The sequence below is a fragment of the Oncorhynchus mykiss genome, chromosome 13 (assembly GCF_057628025.1).
Source record: "Oncorhynchus mykiss isolate SJ-2025 chromosome 13, ASM5762802v1, whole genome shotgun sequence".
Lineage (NCBI taxonomy): Eukaryota > Metazoa > Chordata > Actinopteri > Salmoniformes > Salmonidae > Oncorhynchus > Oncorhynchus mykiss.
In genome coordinates this window covers 39,117,275-39,137,941 of record NC_143034.1, presented here as the reverse complement: position 1 = coordinate 39,137,941, position 20,667 = coordinate 39,117,275, and the positions used below count along the sequence as shown (strand labels likewise).

General features: G+C 42.2%; 1 protein-coding gene and 2 non-coding genes across 3 annotated transcripts; all 3 read left to right on the top strand.

Moving 5' to 3' along the window:
- Window positions 1-728: 728 nt before the first annotated feature.
- LOC110486084 (eukaryotic initiation factor 4A-III) lies at window positions 729-12,970 on the top strand. Its single transcript, XM_021557425.3, has 12 exons — window positions 729-1,149; window positions 1,707-1,779; window positions 4,397-4,463; window positions 4,769-4,831; window positions 5,264-5,396; window positions 7,723-7,803; window positions 8,121-8,262; window positions 9,316-9,454; window positions 10,341-10,456; window positions 11,238-11,345; window positions 12,410-12,537; window positions 12,759-12,970. Exons 1-12 carry the CDS (start codon window positions 996-998, stop codon window positions 12,773-12,775), a joined length of 1,221 nt encoding a protein of 406 aa, XP_021413100.1. The 5' UTR covers window positions 729-995; the 3' UTR covers window positions 12,776-12,970.
- LOC118938617 (small nucleolar RNA SNORA54) lies at window positions 7,329-7,461 on the top strand. The gene has a single exon (XR_005035824.1). It is a non-coding gene; the product is annotated as a small nucleolar RNA SNORA54 (small nucleolar RNA).
- On the top strand, window positions 8,814-8,947 carry LOC118938616 (small nucleolar RNA SNORA54). Its single transcript, XR_005035823.1, has one exon. It is a non-coding gene; the product is annotated as a small nucleolar RNA SNORA54 (small nucleolar RNA).
- Window positions 12,971-20,667: the final 7,697 nt, after the last annotated feature.

Here is a 20,667-nt window from a genome sequence, read left to right as displayed (position 1 = left end):
TGTGGTGTCAGGAAAATAACCTCACACTCAACGTCAACAAAACTAAGGAGATGATTGTGGACTTCAGGAAACAGCAGAGGGAACACCCCCCTATCCACATCGATGGAACAGTAGTGGAGAGGGTAGTAAGTTTTTAGTTCCTCGGCTTGCACATCACAGACAAACTGAATTGGTCCACCCACACACAGACAGCATCGTGAAGAAGGGCCTCTTCAACCTCAGGAGGCTGAAGAAATTCGGCTTGTCACCAAAAGCACTCACAAACTTCTACAGATGCACAATCGAGAGCATCCTGTCGGGCTGTATCACCGCCTGGTACGGCAACTGCTCCGCCCACAACCGTAAGGCTCTCCAGAGGGTAGTGAGGTCTGCACAACGCATCACCGGGGGCAAACTACCTGCCCTCCAGGACACCTACACCACCCGATGTCACAGGAAGGCCATAAAGATCATCAAGGACAACAACCACCCGAGCCACTGCCTGTTCACCCCGCTATCATCCAGAAGGCGAGGCCAGTACAGGTGCATCAAAGCTGGGACCGAGAGACTGAAAAACAGCTTCTATCTCAAGGCCATGGGGCACGCACAACTGGCAAAGCGTCGTCCATCATTTTAAATAATAATTTGTTCTTAACTGAATTTCCTCGTCACAGAGTAGGCCTTCCTTAACGGAAATATGCAGATACTAGAACGCGCCAATAGAATATCACTAGCGCGTGCTTGGCTCTGCCCACCTCCTTGTTTGTTCTGCCCACTATGACTCATTGTTTCCATTGAAAACAACAAGCTGTGATCTATCGTGGTTTATCCTTGGTACACCTTTATTCGGATCTCTATGGTGACGACACAGAATACGTCATGCAAATTCTCGTCTCTTGCTTTTGGCGTCACTAGAGCGACACATGCGGCTGTCTTTTTTCTACCTACCGCAGCAGAACTCGAGCTGGTGAAGTTGTTGATTTCATTCGTATTTTGTGAAAACGCTCACAAAAGCCATGGAAGTAGCCACCGTACCGCGCACGAGGCGCCTGTTGAAGGAGGAAGACATGACCAAGGTCGAGTTTGAGACCAGCGAGGAGGTCGATGTTACTCCTACTTTCGACACGATGGGCCTACGAGAGGATCTCCTCCGTGGGATTTACGCATACGGTAGGGCCGGGGGTTTGTTTGGGACAGTGGGCCCATATAGGCAGCTAACGTTACCCAAGTAAGTTATTTGAACATTTTCTGTACTTCATGATTCAGTTGCACACTCAGAACCAACACATACTGCGAGTGTTGGATGAAAAAAGCCTGACTGATGTATTTGTTTTTCATTAGTTAGCGTTAGCCAACTAACGTTACCTAGTTAATAATTCGTTTCATTGAACCTAGCTAACTCGCTACCTAGCTAATGTTAGCTAACTAGCATGCCCCACCTCCTTTAGTATTTAGTACATGTTGCATTTTCCTCACTTGTCGATTAATATTTTTGTGTGAGCATTTTGCTCTGCATGTGCCGCCATCTGTTCTAGCCACTGATAATAACATTTGACACGAACAGTCTGCACAACTGGAAAAGTATTCAGTACTACCAGCTATATTTTCCAGTTGCTCAAAGGATTACATGAGTAGTATGTAGTGTTCATGGAACTATGTATGTAGTGTTCACTGGAAAGAGTATCATGGGCCTACATAATTAACCACCTTTTATTTCTTATTCTCAGGATTCGAGAAGCCTTCCGCAATCCAACAAAGAGCAATTAAACAGATCATCAAGGGTAGAGATGTCATTGCACAGTAAGTAATGACTGTTTACGCTGGAGAACTACAATGTCCAGAGCCACACAATATACTTAAATGTTTGGAACTTTGGCTATTCACCAGGGGTGTATTCATTAGTCGGATTCTGTTTTGTCTTTTGCAATGGGAACCGTTTGCTTTAAGAATCAAATAGGGGGGGGCGGCATGTGGGCTACCTGAATTGGTCCAGTAGAAACAACATTTTTACATTTTGGAGTAGGGATGCACAATATATTGGTGAACCTATCGGAATCTGCCAATATCAGCTAAAAAAGTCAACAACGGTATCTGCTGATGTGTAGTTTAACGGCGACGTAAAAAAAAAACGATGTCAAAGCTGACGTGCATACCTATAATAACGTAGGTACATGATATAATGACGCCACGTAAAATGTTGCGATACACCAGCATTCCTAACCTAGCCCACAATGTCTGCTGAGTGGATTGAGCAGTCAACAAGTCGAGCAGTCATTTGAAAAAGTAAGAACGATTCAAAGGCGAAATCCATTAACGCCAAGATAATTTAATTCATTGCCCTTCACAATCAACCGTTCTCTTGTCGTGGGTGATGTTGGCTTTTGCGGTCGAGCACCGGTACACACTGTTACCAAGTGCGCTATTGTTCAGCTGTTGCCCTACCGGAGTTGCACAGTAATAGCGTAACTGCTATTAGCTTCACGATATACTATGGAATGCCGTTTCATGACACTATTTGACAATCGCACTATTTCATACGTTAAATAAGCTTTTAAGTTGACAAGTCAAAACAGTTCAATCATAGAATGTTGTGTGTTCTGAATTTGCACATGCAAGCTTCACACAGCTGTGAAGAGTTTACGCAAATATTAGCATTGTAGCTCTTATCGCTGGACTGTGACTGAAGTCACCTCCCCAGTCAGCCTATTGTATGTATTGACATTCATATGGCACTGTACAGCTTTACCTAAGGATTTGGGATCAATGAAATGGGCTAACGGTCTACTCAATACCTAAGATATTTTTCCCAACAGAGTTATCAGACTCCAAAACATCATGGCAGTATTGTTTTTCCTGGGGAATAGTGCTCAATACACATAGGTAGACAATAATAAATGTGTCTCAATTCATTTGTTTCAGAGTCCCGCAATAAGCGCTATGATTCTAATGTTCTCTGGGTGTCACTGAGAAGACTGATACCCCATGTCATTGATCCACAATCCATAGATAAGGCTGTACAGTGAAATAAGTATGCCCCAATGCAGTTCTAAAGTATAATACATCCAGTGTGATTTCAACCGGTTTTTGTCAAACTAACAAATTATTGTATTTTGTTGATTTTATATAACATTCCAACCTCGTTCGTTCAGCATGATCTATTCATTTATGGCATAATTCTACTATTTGTATGCATTTGAATCCCTGTCAATGACACACTTTTATTTTGAAGGCTAACTGCAAAGTCCACCATTGTGGCTAATCCTTATTGTGGCTAGCTTCACATAGATGGGTCAGAACACCATTAATCAAATAAGACCTGTCTTATAAATCAGGGTTATTTTAGATGACACCTAGCTATATAGTTAGCTAGCTAACTATAGCTACTGAAACAGATTGTCGTTTTGCTATATTTTGGGGAAGAACATTGTTTGCATCCATGAGCTAGCTAGCTGTTTTTTTTATGACCAGCATTGTAGGTGCGCGAGACAACTTTACCAGCATCATAGCATACGTATCGATTAATCGTTGTGACATATTAACTTGTTAAATTATGTAACGTGCAGTCATTCAGGTCCTGATTGGTCAACAAGCTTAATTGACAGGTGTATCTTTTTTAACACGCAAAGTCCTGGTTGAGAATGAAATGACTAAACAAATGAACATTGGAACAGCAAGTAAGTGAACGAAATAGGTTTTGATTATGTTTTGCTGATAATGGGGGCATATGTAAATGCCAACAAAATAACTTTTTGGTCAGTGTGGTGTGTATAACCTTTAATTAACTAGGCAAGTCAGTTAAGAATAAATTCTTATTTACAATGACGGCCTACCCCAAACGACACTGAGCTAATTGCGTGCTGCCCTATGGGACTCCCAATCACGGCCGGATGTGATACCGCCTCGATTCGACCCAGGGACTGTAGTGACGCCTCTTGCACTGAGATGCATTGCCTTAGACCGCTGTGTGTCTTTTTTTTTTTATTTTTTTTATTTAACCTTTATTTAACCAGGCAAGTCAGTTAAGAACAAATTCTTATTTTCAATGACGGCCTGGGAACAGTGGGTTAACTGCCTGTTCAGGGGCAGAACGACAGATTTGTACCTTGTCAGCTCGGGGGTTTGAACTCACAACCTTCCGGTTACTAGTCCAACACTCTAACCACTAGGCTACCCTGCCGCCCCTGTTAACTATTTAACCGTACTAGAATGCTTAAAAGGCTGTTAAATATCGGGTATTGTTTTGTTTTTTTGCCATGGAAAAATATCGGTATCGGTCAAAAAATTAATGTCGGTGCATCACTAATTTGGAGTAAACAGTTTCCAACCTAATGATAAATACTCCCCAAGGCCATTGTTCAAATGTTTATCATGGCTGTTGAATTACCAACTTTCTCTGTTCTTCAACACCTTTCTTTAGGTCTCAGTCAGGAACAGGAAAGACTGCCACATTTTGCGTATCAGTGCTGCAGTGTCTTGACATTCAGGTATTTGAGTAAGGTTATGTGCAGACTAGGGCCCGTATCCAGCGTCTCAGAGTAGGAGGGCTGATCTAGTACGAGTTTTTCATTTGAGATCATAGTTAATCATTTTATATCAACGTGTAGGACGAGATCCTAGATCAGCACTCTTACTTTGAGGCTACATGAATACAAGCCCTGTTGTGGGTACTGTTATCATCACATAGCAGTTTTGGATCATCTAACATTTTGTGAAATTTTCTCTCGCTTTGAATATGTGGAGTTTGGACAATGTGAGCAAAGTGATTTTTTTGTTGTTGGTTTTGTCACAGGTGCGTGAAACCCAAGCACTGATCCTGGCTCCCACCAGAGAGTTAGCTGGACAGATACAGAAGGTATGTGACTGAATATCAAGTGTCTTCTGATGGACTGGGGAAAACTGCTTTGGGAGATGAGGGTTGTTTGTGTTCAGTAGGACACACAGTTGCAAAATGTAAAGTGTTTCTATTGGGCAGGTTCGGGGTCCTGTTCATTCATCAGAACGCTGTGCAACGGAAAATGGGAACAAGTGTTTATTTGATTATGTTTAGATTGTACCTTTCTGTTTCAAAACATTTTCTCCTGTTGTTTGCCGACTGAACACGGCCCAGATCAGAACATTGGCAAAGGTTTGAATTGGTGAAAGCCTTGGCTGGAGGGAGTTTCCACCATTGTTAAATCTGTGACGGGGAGTGTGCAAGTGCACATTCCGGTAGAAGAGTAGACCATTTGGATGCAACCATTGTCTCCTATTATTCAGATGTTAAAATCCCTTCGCCCTTTTCTAGGTGCTCCTGGCCCTAGGTGACTACATGAACGTCCAGTGTCATTCCTGCATCGGAGGGACAAACGTGGGTGAGGACATCCGCAAACTGGACTATGGCCAGCATGTAGTAGCAGGGACCCCTGGGAGAGTGTTTGGTGAGTTCCCTGGACCCTAACCTTCTAGTATCCAGAGGTATGAACGTCTGTGTCTGCCCAGCTAAGAAGACTAGATATTTATTATCTCTTAGAATTCTGTCACAGGAATCAAAACTGAATTTCGCTGTTTCACTTCGTGGGTTCAGTCTGGATTAGAGGTCGACCGATTCATTGTAATGGCCGATTAATTAGGGACGATTTCAAGTAAAAAAAAATGTTTACACCTTTATTTAACTAGGCAAGTCTGTTAAGAACAAATTCTTATTTTCAATGGCGGCCTAGGAACGGTGGGTTAACTGCCTTATTCAGGGGCAAAACGACAGATTTTTACCTTGTCAGCTCAGGGATTTGTTTTTACAACCTTCCGGTTACTAGTCCAACGTTCTAACCACCTGCCACATTGCACGCGGCAGGCTGACTACCTGTTACGCGAGGGCAGCAAGAAGCCAAGGTAAGTTGCTAGCTAGCATTAAACTTATCTAATAAAAAACAATCAATCTTAGCATAATCACGAGTTAACTACACATGGTTGATGACATTACTAGTTTATCTAGCGAGTCCTGCGTTGCATATGCAGTGCAGTGCCTGTTAATTTCTCATCGAATCACAGCCTACTTCGCCAAACAGGTAATGATTTAACAAGCGCATTCGTGAAAAGGGCACTGTCGTTGCACCAATGTGTACCAAACCATAAACATCAATGCCTTTCTCAATACACAAGTATGTATTTTTAAACCTGCATATTTAGTTAATATTGCCTGCTAACATGAATTTCTTATAACTATGGAAATTGTGTCACTTCTCTTGCGTTCCGTGCAAGCAGAGTCAGGGTATATGCAGCAGTTTGGGCCGCCTAGCTCGTTGCGAACTGTGTGAAGTTCATTTATTCCTAACAAAGACCGTAATTAATTTGTCAGTATTGTACATAATTATGACATAACATTGAAGGTTGTGCAATGTAACAGCAATATTTAGACTTATGGATGCCACCCATTAGATAAAATACGGAACGGTTCCATATTTCACTAAAAGAATAAACGTTTTGTTTTCGAAATTATAGTTTCCAGATTTGACCATATTAATAACCAAAAGCTCGTGTTTCTGTGTGTTATCAGTCTGACTGGGCAGTGGTAGGCAGCAGCAGGCTGTAAGCATTCATTCAAACAGCACTTTTGTGTGTTTTGCCAGCAGCTCTTCGCTGTGCTTCAAGCATTGAGCTGTTTATGACTTCAAGCCTATCAGCTCCCGAGATTAGGCTGGTGTAACCAATGTGAAATTGCTAGCTGGTTAGCGGGGTGCACACTAATAGCGTTTCAAACGTTACTCGCTCTGAGACATGGAGCCACGGCTTTTGTGGAGCGATGGGTAACGATGCTTCAAGGGTGGCTGTTGATGTGTTCCTGGTTCAAGCCCGGGTAGGGCCGAGGAGAGGGACGGAAGCTATACTGTTACACTGGCAATACTAAAGTGCCTATAAGAACATCCAACAGTCAAAGGTATATGAAATACAAATCGCATAGAGAGAAATAGTCCTATAATAACCTAAAACTTCTTACCTGGGAATATTGAAGACTCCTGTTAAAAGGAACCACCAGCTTTCATATGTTCTCATGTTCTGAGCAAGGAACTTAAATGTTAGCTTTCTTACATGGCACATATTGCACTTTTACTTTCTTCAACACTTTTTGCATATTTAAACCAAATTGAACATGTTTCATTATTTATTTGAGGCTAAATGTATTTGATTGATGTATTATATTAAGTTAAAATAAGTGTTCATTCAGTATTGTTGTCATTATTATAAATAAATACTTTTTTTTATAAAATCATAATCGGTCGACCTCTAGTCTGGATCTGCCTTCATTGAAACGGTTTGTACCTTTATGTAATGAGGCATACTTACGACAAAAGTAAAGTCAAGAAAATCAGTGTTTGCACTGTTCGTAACCTGGCTCAGTCCTCCAGTGTGAGCTGTGGGTTCCATTCCAGTGCCACAGTAAAGCCCAGAGATTGGCAGAGGTTCAGTACGTCTTGTACCGTTGCTCTGTTCACTCTGGGAACATGACCCCCTCCCCTCCATGTAACACAGACAGGGGAAATAAGGATAGTAAATCAATGACTTATGGTCCCACTCCAGCCACCCAATCACATTTTTCACATGATTTACCTGAGACCAGAACATTTCAAAGGAAGATAACCAGAAAATATGCACGAGTAGACAATCATGTCATGGGCTCCCTGTAGTCACCACAGGTTGTGTCTTCAAAGTCAGAGTATGAATTGAGAAGATTCCCCTCCATAATGCAGGCACTGCTCTGTTCTTTAGATATGATCCGCAGGAGGAGTTTGAGGACGCGTGCCATCAAGATGCTGGTGCTGGACGAAGCAGATGAAATGCTCAACAAGGGTAAGTCAGACACGTTGTTGTTCATTACAAAGATGAAACAAAAGACCTCTTCCAATTGTGTGTTTCTGGTCTCCTGTTGCCCAAAAAACAACAAGAACATGAGGTCAGGTGGTAAAGCAGGATAAGTTTCAGGGCTGCTTTGTCGTTCCCCCTGCACACATCAACTAGTTTCCAACTATCCCTGTCTGCAACCCACGGCAGGCAGGGATGCTTGGTCTCAGACACTTTTGCACAGGAAAGTCGTTTTGACGGTCTGTGCGACTTTTCCCAGAAAGTGTAGTGTAATATTAAGGGGGAATATCTTTCCCGTCCGGCAGGTTTCAAAGAGCAGATCTACGACGTGTACCGGTACCTGCCCCCCGCCACCCAGGTCTGTCTGATCAGCGCCACGCTGCCCCACGAGATCCTGGAGATGACCAACAAGTTCATGACCGACCCCATCCGCATCCTGGTCAAACGGTGAGTCAAGCGTTACTCGGCTGTATATTAGGAAATCACCACCCTGGTTTCTATTCTAGTGGAACCAACCTGGTCGCTGTGTTGAGACTCGTTCAAGTTGTGAACTCTAGGGGGCAGCATTGTGTAATGTATACAAGGAGGAAAGTAAATCAGCCGGTCCTAAATCACTCCCTACCCCATGGCCCTAACCCTTTGTTTCTGCAGGTCTGTAAGGTGGAAGCAATATAGTGGATGCTCCACCACTGAACTGCTTATATGTATCCAGACCCTATACATCTGCAATCATCCAGGGGTTAGGGGCGAGGGGTTGGGAGTGATTTGGGACCGGTTTAGTCTGAATACATGTACTTAGTCTGAATATAAACCTCATATATATATATATATGTATATGTATATATGTATGTATGTCATCAGAGAATCAGCCATGCTTAAATCGAAAAGACCCCCACCGTTCCTGTGGGACCTTTCAGAAGAGAAAAGAGAAATGCTCCGTCTTATCTATACCACTATTTCTGATTTATTATTTAGCCGAGTCAAGGAAATCTTCCCTTTGGCACTGTTCGTAACCTGGCTCAGTCCTCAGTGTGAGCTGTGGGTTCCATTCCAGTGCCACAGTAAAGCCCAGAGAGTGACAGGGGTCCGGTACGTCTTGTACCGCTTCTCTGTTCGCTCTCTGGGAACATGAAACTAAAACCCTTTTTGGGGCCTTTGCGCCCTGCTTAGAAAAGGCAGGGTAGCCTAGTGGTTAGAGCATTGGACTAGTAACCGGAAGGTTGCAAGTTCAAACCCCCGAGCTGACAAGGTACAAATCTGTCGTTCTGCCCCTGAACAGGCAGTTAACCCACTGTTCCTAGGCCGTCATTGAAAATAAGAATTTGTTCTTAACTGACTTGCCTAGTTAAATAAAGGTAAATATGGAAGGAAAGAAAGGAGTTGACTGGAATAGGAAGACCTGCACTCACTGGAAAAAAGTATTTAGATGTGTTCCTTTTCTTTAGCAGCAGAAGAGGTCCAATACTGAGTTAACCCTTCTCTTCCTTTTCCCTATCCCAGTGATGAGTTGACTCTAGAGGGCATCAAGCAGTTCTTTGTGGCAGTAGAGAGGGAGGAGTGGAAGTTTGACACCCTGTGTGACCTGTATGACACCCTCACCATCACACAGGCTGTCATCTTTTGCAACACCAAGCGGAAGGTCTGTACACAACTAAAACAAAGTTACATTTATTGCGAGGTTGTCCCTAAACACTGATCTTCGGTCAGTTTAGCATTTTCCCCAATAATAGTTAGTTGGGATTAAGGGAGGGGAAGCTGATCCTAAATCTGTGCCTTAGGAGAAACTTCACTGGAACTACTTGGGTTGTTGGCAGCTGTTGACAGTTCCTCCTAGTGAGTACTGTCTCCCTTAGCCTATATGTACTGGTAAAAAATAGGGATGGGCAGGAGTACTCCATTGAAAGTTTGTATTTGATCGGTAATGTGTACTTGACATTTTTAAATGCAACTATTTAGCAGGTTCAATTTATAAGCACTGTCAAAATGTCCCGACACGAAGATGTTTGCTTGTGGAATATGTCAAGCGCAGTGAAGATATGTTGCGTATCGTTTTCAGTTTTGTATCAGAACCAAATGCATTCTTTGAAATGCCCACCATTGTTAGAAAAAAAATGAAGCGGTCCCAGCTATTTTGTCGTGCTTCCGTCTCCCCAGGGCCAACATGCTTTGACATTGTTAGTTTGACCAATGAATGCCAGTGTTTCCTCAACCTCTCATTGAACACCGATGAATGTCATGATAATCTTTGTTTGCACTGTTAGTAACCTGGCTCTGTCCTCAGTGAGAGCTGTGGGTTTCATTGCAGTGCTACGCTAAAGCCCAGAGAGTGGCAGGGATAACAGCACGACTTGTACTGTTTATCTGTTCACTCTCTAGGAACATAAAGCCCCGTCAAGGGATGTGTCCTAAATGGCGCCCTATTCCCTACATTGTGTATTTCAGGGAGCATGTTTGGCATGATCCCTGAAATGCATTGTCATACGTTTGGCCTGAGCCTCTATCTGTCCTCGCTCTGCTCGCGATAGGTTGACTGGCTGACTGAGAAGATGAGGGAGGCCAACTTCACTGTTTCCTCCATGCACGGAGACATGCCCCAGAAGGAGAGGGAGTCCATCATGAAAGAGTTCCGGTCCGGCGCCAGGTAATGATGAAATAGTCTGTTTTAGCATCCCAATCAATCTTTGAAGGCTATTCAATAAGTTAATTGACCTTTTTATTATTTTTTTCATTTTGGGTGTGTGACCACTGGGTCAATATTTATCAATAGTGAATGTGCTCTCGTGTCAGTAGTTACTTTGTCATATTTCTATGAGAAAGTTGAAGCTGGTCTTACACTTAACTTTTTTAATTTATTTTTTATTCTCCGTGTGCAATCACCAATAATTTGCACATCTAGATGTATATCTGACTCGTTTGATGGCCAGAGACGTTAACTTAGCTTAGTTGGTCGAACAGTCTCTTAGCAGGAAGAACATTTAGATCCTATTATATGACAATGTACTGTATCGCCTGGATTCTTTCTGGTCCACCTGATAGAGAATGTTGTCTTTCATATACAATACCGGACAGTTCCCACACTAGATAAAGCGTACTTGTGGACTGAACACTTAAATGAACATTCTTCATTGCACTGTTCGTAACCAGGCTCAGTGAGAGCTTTGTTCCATTCCTGTGCCACAGTAAAACCCAGAGAGTAGCCGTGGTCCAGTACGTCTTGTGCTTTTTCTCTGTTCACTCCCTGGAAACATGTCTACTGTTCTTTTAAATCTCCCAGGGGTGGACTTGGGTCGTATTAATTGGTGCACACCGTAGCAAAACATTTAGCAAAGTTCAGATAGTCCCTCTCTGTTTGAACCCGTTTAGTTTCAAGTGAATACGACCTTGGTTTGGCCTAACGTGGATCTCCTCTTCCCACCCCGTAGCCGAGTGCTTATCTCCACTGATGTGTGGGCCCGAGGTCTGGACGTGCCCCAGGTGTCCCTCATCATCAACTACGACCTGCCCAACAACAGAGAGCTGTACATCCACAGGTATGTCTGGCTGCCCTACTCAGAGAACTACTATGCATACCTAATATTGCTTAGTTTCTAATGTGGCTATTCGGACAACGCGGAAGTCGAGAAAATCACCTGGCTCAGTCCTCAGTTTGAGCTGTGGGTTCCATTCCAGTGCCACAGTAAAACCCAGAGAGTGGCAGAGGTCAAGTACGTTGTGTACCTTTTTCTCTGTTCAGTCTTTCAGGACACTAAAAGCCTATTTTTATGGTCAATCCGACATCTGTAGTGGTCGTATTGCGTTTACAGCGATGCGGACTGCGCAGAAGTCAGAGCATTCATACTTGCGCTTTGGGGAGCTGTCATACGCATCCAATAAATTGGTCTGCGCCGCACCACTCGTAGTGATACAAAGCTAATCGCTATAGCCATCCAGCTAGTTGTGAACAACTGGCTAAACGAAAAAACAAGACCTTACCTCTTCAGATGTTGGCGTCCGTTTCCCGGTGATTGACATAGGAGCTCAGCCAAGATGGCATTAAAAAGGCTGCACCGTTTTCCCACCTGTATCTCTGTCCTGAATCTCCCCATTGCCCCCAGCGAAATGTGCCTACATTTAGGCTGTTAATGTGTTCCACACTGTTAAGGTAAAAATGAGTCTAATGCTTGAATGTCAACCCCAATACATGTTCGTGTCATCAATCAACTGCATTACAGTTAAGAATGACTGACTACCACCACCAATTTCTGTATGCTAGCTATGCTACCAGATTATACAAACAGGAGTTAGCATTTAGCAGTCACTTGTTCTAAACTTGGAAAAATGTCTAAATGTTATGCAGCGAAAACAGCCAAATATATCCAAATTGGATTTTAGTAACCATATTCGGGTCCTGTTATACAGTACATCAATCATGACGGTTTTGACATATCCACTCAGATCAGATTTGTTGAATGTAGGCCAATCCAGTGCCCTTCGCTCCCCCATGGTCTGCATTCCATTGATCTCTTTTACCTCCCTGATCTCTTTCCAGGAGCTTCTGGCCCTTCTGGGCAAAGATTTACTGGTGTTTATGTCCCTCAAACTCCTCTCTTCATAGGATTGGCCGATCGGGTCGTTACGGCCGCAAGGGTGTGGCCATTAACTTTGTGAAGAATGACGACATCCGTATTCTCCGTGACATTGAGCAGTACTATTCCACACAGATCGATGAAATGCCAATGAACGGTAAATTACCATTTGTAAATCTTCTGTCTGAGTATTTAATTGACAATGTTGATATGTTTAGTATTGCTGTTTTGGTTCAAACAACTACATGTAAGTGTTCAGTTTTGTTTCAACCATATACTGGGTTTACAGATTTATGGCCAAATAGACCTGGGGTTCTTTTACAAAAACAGGCGTTGACATTAGATGGCTGTCATTAACATTACATTTGTTCTCCTCAGTGGCTGACCTGATCTAAGGCACAGGTGACGGAAGTGGAGAGACCGCTTTGATTACACTTTGGACCCCTTTTTATTTACTGTTAGAATTCTTGTCTCATTTGTTTTGTTTTTAATAGTCGCTTTGGAACAGCCTTCGAATACTATTGTATTCTTAGGGAAATGCCTACTGCAACCATCAGTTGTTTTGTAAATAAAGAACATTTTGTTTCCCATTTGAATGCAGGTTCATTTCTTTTCCCTGTTTTTAAAGGGGCAATCCGGGATTTTGAAAAAACAACGAAATGGGTACCCCAACCATTTTGTTTTGATAAACATCAAAGGGATTGGGCTGGAAAAATGTAACAACTCTCAAATTCATAGAAAGGGCTATGGTTGCAAGGACTGACCATCCATCCTTGAGATCAAAAGTGTAGTTTTAACCATGTTATGAGGCTATAGAATTTGTTTACAATTACATTCTGTGTGATGTGGTAGATGGATTAACTAAGATCATGAGATATAAGTTCTATTACTTTACAATCACGTCTTCTGTTAGACTTCCATAGGGCTCCAGGTGCAACTGTCAGTCTTATGCCAGGATTCAATCCAATGTTTGTTATAGTGAATTGGACGGCCAACCAAGGTGTCATGTAAATGCAATTTCCCAGGTGTTCCATTCCATTCATGGATCCCTGCTAATTTTGGCCCATGCGTGAATTACCTTTTTTAAAAGACGCTTTGTCTACTGCCTAGTGCACTGCTCTATAAAGTGCCTTGGATTGAAATACGGCCAAGATTTCTTTCTTTTTTTATTTACCAGATCCGTTGTTTGATAATGGTGACATGGATGACCGTGATGATGAATGAGGGTGTATGTGATGGCATCTGTGACTGGGATGATGGAGTTGGTAAAGCTGAGTTTACTGTTGTAGGTACTGGAAAATATGCATGACAAGTTGAGTAATCCATAGGGCAGTGGTTCTTAAGTGATTTTGGTCTCGGGACCCATATTTCAGTGTGTCACCTCAGTAGTGACCAAATACTTGTGCAGGTGGAAAATTCATCAAAAGTTTGGATTTGTTTCAAAATGCAATGTGGGAAACCTATAAGGCTCTATTGATGTAATAAATGTAACAAGAAAACCAAATGCTTTGCAGAAGGGCACTACTACAGATGTTTTACCTTTGTCAGCTCTGGTATTCAAACCAGCAACTTTTTGGTTACTGGCCTAACACTAACCTTGAGGTCACCTGCCTCCATATTAACTGGAATTTTTTTTTCCTTTTCAATAATTCCATACTGCTCAACCTCCCACCACTCAATTTTGGTTGAGAATCGCTGCCCGCACTACAGATGGCTGGCTATATTGGTATAGGACTAGTAAAGGCCCAGTGCAAGACTTTTGTGAAACAAATGTTTTTTTTGTATTTCCCGCGGCTATGCTCGTGTCTCGGAGCCCCCATTTTAATTATGTTAGTCACTCTCCCTCAGATATACTAGTCAAGGTAAAATGTGTAGAATTGCAGGAAATTAGCTGCAAAAACGTTCTGCTATCGGATCCCTCTGTACGTATTTTACTTTTTCATTCCGGTGCTGAGTTGGTGTAATGGCTAAATGTATAGCTAATAGGCTATGTTTGTAGACTGACTGAGGTGGATAAAGCTACAGCAGTCAATGTGATAATGACTGGCTTCTTTTTTTTCTTCTCCAAATAGCATTTGAGTTTGTCAGTTGTATAAAAATGCAGTAAATGAGCTTCAGTTGGCTTAATTTTTTACAGGAGGATGGGCAGAGCTTATTGATGTCACATTCCTTTTACTGATAACATTGTTTCTGAAACCTTTTTCAAAGTTGGATTTCCAAGCGGTAAGGGATGGAAGACCAACACCTTGGTTTAGGCAGTGGTGGAAAAAGTATAACATTTTTGTACTTGAGTAAAAGTAAAGAAACCTTAATAGAAAATGACAAGTAAAAGTCACCCAGTAAAATACTTACTTGAGTAAAAGTCAAAGTATTTGGTTTTAAATATACTTAAGTATCAAAAGTAAATGTAATTGCAAGTATAAATCATTTCAAATTGCCTAAATTAAGCCAGGGGCACATTACAACATGCAGATAATTTATGAACTAAACATTTGATACAGTAGGGAGGACCAGGGAAGTTCTATGGATAAGTGTGTGAATTGGACCATTTTCCTGTCCTGCTAAGCATTCAAAATGTAACGAGTACTTTTGGGAGTCAGGGAAAATCTATGAAAAAGTACATTATTTACTTTAGAAATGTAATGAAGTAAAAGTTGTCAAAAATGTAAATAAAGTACAGATTACCCCAAACTACTTTAGTAATACTTGACATTATTTTTACTTAACACCACTGAGATTAGGGACGGACCGACATCCAAGGAAGGGACCATTTCAATCTGAGTGGTATCAATGGAAAGACTCTGAGGCTGCACTGCTAGCAGTAGACACTGCTGCTTCCCCTGCCTGCTATTCTCCACCAGCGACAGCGTGTGACCAAGATACGGTTATTGAGACTTGAACAATTTGCCTATAGCACCCAACAAGCATGAGAAATCTTTGTCTCACATCCAAAGGCAGATCGCTTTTAAGACATTTTCCAGTTTACGGATAGATTTTAGCGGCCAGGGACCCTAAGTGATTGCATATGCCTGGAGCCGGCCCTGGTAAAAGAGAACCGTTAGATTTGTACGTGTCTATGTAATTAATACTGCATGCTAATACCTTGGGTAGCCTACCTAGGTAAATGGGAGTTGGCATTTCGTGGCAATGATGTGGAACTATTACATGCTTTTTCTGAACAAAATGGACAGTTAACCCATTTAGAGGCTGCCACCATGTTTGCTTTTTGCCCATGGCCTATGATTGAATTTTCAATTCAACTGATGCGCTCTTCTGTCTTCTGCAGAACAAAGAGATGAACATGGGTTTCTTCCGTACCCGTATCAGCAACACAATGAAAGCATTGGAACGGCAGCGACTAGACTTTGATAGTTTCTATGAGCGATTTGAGAAGAAACGTAATGAACTGGGTCTGGCATGACGCTCCTAGTAAACGTTCAGAGTATTATAACCTACCGGACAACATCAATGTTCACAGGATAGCCAGGTTTGACCACGTTGGTGAACTTAATTTCCTTGGCATAGTTCAATGCCAAAAATTATGTCACAAAAGTTCGACACCAGCAAACGTGCCTGTCAAAATATGCCAAGTATTTCGATTTCGTTAGATTTAAGGCTTATTTTGTCGTATTGTACAGTTCACAAATGGTACGAGACAAATCACCTGGACAGCTCCTCAGCTTTTTGTTCCAGGCAGGGCCGTAACCACATATGAGCACACCGAGGTCCGGACCTCAGCAATTTGTTTTAATAAAAAATGTAGAGGCTCATTTGGCGTTTCAATTTACAGTTGAGTTAGAAAAGTAGAAAACACAGGGTACAATTTCAAAACTTGGTTGTGCATCAGCAGTTTCCTATTGCTATATGCCACTCCCTGACAGTCAGATCGCAATTTACTGGGGAGGGTTGTTAAACTATATTTTTTGATTTGAGGACGGTTGTGTTTTTTTATTGGGCACAGTGGAGGGTAATACTTTTCCCCTCCATGTTTACATTTGTACTTTTGCAAGTTTTACACTCTAATTTCTTCCACCCTAGCCAAATTTCCTTGTCTGCTTGCATTCGCCTCCCCAATATCAAGGTCTTTTGGTACTTCCCTTATACCACAGGTCAGTATAGTCTACCAGTCTAACGGTCTATCCAACCCTCTATCCACCATTCATTGTGGGGCTTGGGGCTCCAAAGTGGCACAGCAGTCTAAAGCACTGTATCTCAGTGCAAGAGGCATCACTACAGTCCCTGGTTCGATTCAAGGCTGTATCGCATCTGGCTGTGATTGGGAGTCCAATAGGGCGGCGTACAATTGGTCCAGCATCGTCCGGGGTAGGCCGTCATTGTAAATAAGAATTTGTTCTTAACTGACTTGCCTAGTGAAATAAACGTTAAATAAAACAACTAAAAAATAGTGCAGTGAAAATGTTATTTGAATAACGTCGCAAAGCCCTGTAATTTGAATGTTTCATTCAATTGGGATAAATTGTGGGTCTACTCTTGACAGTTTAGAAGGTCTAGAAAGGCACAGTAGCAGGCCAGTCTGGCTGCATTTTTCCTTCTGATACTGAATGCGATGTCTGTTACCAACATCTCACATTCAATTTGTGCGTGTATATACATCATTTCAGAAAATGTTGTGCGTTTTTGTGTTACTTAATTCATGGGAACAGACACATTTATGTGCTGCTTAATTCGTTCGAAAATACCCATTTAACCAGTAGGCTGGTTACGCACAAGCCTTTGCAACAACCATAGATGCGATAGCCTATATTTAATTTGTGTTCTCTCTTTAGGTCTAATTCAACGTTATGAATATACATACATTTTGTCTTTATTTAACTGTGTTTTAAAATGTGTAGTTGAATGCCTATATGTAGTGTTTTAGACTTGCTGAACAGAATTTGTGAGAAAAGACACATTTACGTGCCACTTAATCCGTGGGAAAAATTGTTTTGTTAATGCCAATAGTGTTTTCTATGCTTGATTTCACTTAATACTTGGGATACTGGGGCACTTGTAATCAGAAAGGCCCTTGTTTACAGATCATCATTCTCCCATGTTGTCCAAAATACAATGTGGCCACATTCAGTTGAAGTCGGAAGTTCAATTTGGTAGCATTGCCTTTAAATAGTTTAACTTGGGTCAAACATTTCTGGTAGCCTTCCACAAGCTTCCCACAATAAGTTGGATGAGTTTTGGCCCATTCCTCCTGACAGAGCTGGTGTAACTGAGTCAGGTTTGTAGGCCTCCTTGCTCACACACGCTTTTTCAGTTCTGCCAATACATTTTCCATGGGATTGAGTTCAGGGCTTTGTGATGGCCACTCCAATACCTTGACTTTGTTGTCCTTCAGCCATTTTGCCACAACTTTTGAAGTATGCTTGGGGTCATTGTCCGTTTGGAAGACCCATTTGCGACCAAGCTTTAACTTCCTGACTGATGTCTTGAGATGTTCGCTTCAATATATCCACATAATTTTCCTTCCTCGTGATGCCATCAATTTTGTGAAGTGCATCAGTCCCTCCTGCAGCAAAGCACCCCCACATCATGATGCTGCCACCCCCGTGTTTCACGGTTGGGATGGTGTTCTTCGGCTTGCAAGCATCACCCTTTTTCCTCCAAACATAATGATGGTCATTATGGCCAAACAGTTCTATTTTTGTTTCATCAGACCAGAGGACATTTCTCCAAAAAAGTATGATCTTTGTCCCCATGTACATATGCAAATCGTAGTCTGGCTTTTTTTAATGGCAGTTTTGGAGCAGTGGCTTCTTCCTTGCTGAGTGGCCTTTCAGGTTATGTCGATATAGGACTCGTTTTACTGTGGATGTAGATACTTTAGTACCTGATTCCTCCAGCATCTTCACAAAGTCCTTTGCTGTTGTTCTGGGATTGATTTGCACTTTTCACACCAAAGTACGTTAATCTCTAGGAGACAGAATGCGTCTCCTTCCTGAGTGGTATGACGGCTGCGTGGTTCCATGGTGTTTACACTTGCGTACTATTGTTTGTACAGATGAACGTGGTACCTTCAGGTGTTTTCTGTTTATTTTCTGAGGTCTTGGCTGATTTCTTTTGATTTTCCCATGATGTCAAGCAAAGAGGCAGTGAGTTTGAAGGTAGGCCTTGAAATACATCCACATGTACACCTCCAATTGACTCAAATGATGTCAATTAGCCTATCAGAATCTTCTAATGCCATGACATCATTTTCTTGAATATTCCAAGCTGTTTAAAGGCACAGTCAACTTAGTGTATGTAAACTTCTGACCCACTGGAATACAGTGAATTAGAAGTGAAATAATATGTCTGTAAACAATTGTTGGAAAAATGAATTGAGTCATGCACAAAGTAGATGTCCTAACCTACTTGCCAAAACTTTAGTTTGTTAACATCAATTTTATGGAGTCGTTGAACAACGAGTTTTAATGACTCCAACCTAAGTGTACGTGAACTTCAGATTTCAACTGTATGCTCCCGGCAGGCCCAGTTGTTCAAGAAAAGGTTAACACAGGGTTGCCGCCTCTCCACTTCGAGTGGCTATTCCTCGCACATCTAGAACCTAACTCTTCAATATAGCCTAAATATTTATACTTTTACTTTTTCAATTTATTTATTACCTTTTGATATGTGGCATAAACACAACCAGTAACCATGTTTTTTAAAATCTGATTAGGCTACTTCAAAAGTTGGCAGAAGCATGTTCATCCAAAATATAATTCCAGCATCCTCAAAATGGCTTAACATTAACCAGATTTCCATTCAACCTTTTTATGCAAGTAAAGTAGCCTATATGAATTTGACCTTTCGGGTAGGATTCATGAGTTTCATATGAAGAATAATAAAATTCTAAACTTAAGTTTACAACAACAACAAAAATTCTGCAGTGTTGAAAATCCAATAACAAGGTGTGGAGAAAAGTTTTCTTTTTCAATTCAAATGTATTTATAAAGCCCTTTTCACATCAACAGATGTCACAAAGTGCTTATACAGAAACCCAGCCTAAAACCCCAAACAGCAAGCAATACAGATGTAGAAGCACGGTGGCTAGGAAAAACTCCCTAGAAAGGCAGGAGACTCAGAAGAAACCTAGCGAGGAACCAGGCTCTGAAGGGTGGCCAGTCCTCTTCTGGCTGTGCCAGGTGGAAGAGTACATGGCCATTAAGGCCAGACTGTTCTTCAAGATGTTCAAAAGTTCATAGATGACCAGCAGGGTCAAGTAATAATCACAGTGGTTGTAGAGGGTGTCAGGAGTAAATGTAAGTTTGTTTTTTCATAGCTGATCATTCAGAGATTGAGAGGTCGAGACGAAACAGCAGGTCCGGGACATGGTAACACGCCCGGTGAACAGGCGTTCCATAGCCGCAGGCAGAACAGTTGAAACTGGAGCTGCAGCTCAAACAGGTGGACTGTGGGCAGCCAGGAGTCATCAGGCCAGGTAGTCCTGAGAAATGGTCCTAGGGCTCAGGTCCTCCAGGAGGAGAGGGAGAATTACAGGGAGCATACTTCAATTCACACAGGACACCAGAAAACACAGGATAATTACACCAGCTATAACAGACTGACCCTAGCCCCCCGGAACATACACTATTGCAGCATAGATACTGGAGGCTGAGATGGGTGGGTCGGGAGGCACTGTGGCCCTGTCTGACAATACCCCCGGACAGGACCAACCAGGCAGGATATAAGCCCACACACCTTCCCAAAGTGCAGCCCCTACACCGCTAGAGGGATATCAACAGACCACCCACAAAGATCTCCTTCACCACACAAAACCGGACTGGAAGATTATGTCAGTGACTCAACCCCCTCAAGTGATGCACCGCTCCTAGGGACGGCATGGAAGAGCACTAGTAAGCCTGGGACTCAGACCCCGTAATAGAGGCAGAGAATCCCAGTGGAGAGAGGGGTGCCGGCCAAGCAGAGACAGCAAGGGTGGTTTGTCTCTCCAGTGCCTTGCCGTTCACCTTCGCACCCCTGGGCCAGACGACACTCAATCATAGGAACTACTGAAGAGATGAATGTTCAGTATAGGCTTAAAGGTTGAGACCGAGTCTGCACCTCTCACATTAATCTCTCACGTGAATCATGTTTACATATCTTGCATTAATCATCTCATATGTATATACTATATTCAAAACTATTCTGCTGAATCTTAGTATATGCCGCTGACGTTGCTCGTCCATATATTTATATATTCTTAATCCCATGACTTTACTTAGATTTGTGAGTATTGGGTATATGTTATGAAATGGTAAGATATTACTTGTTAGATATTACTGCACTGTCGGAG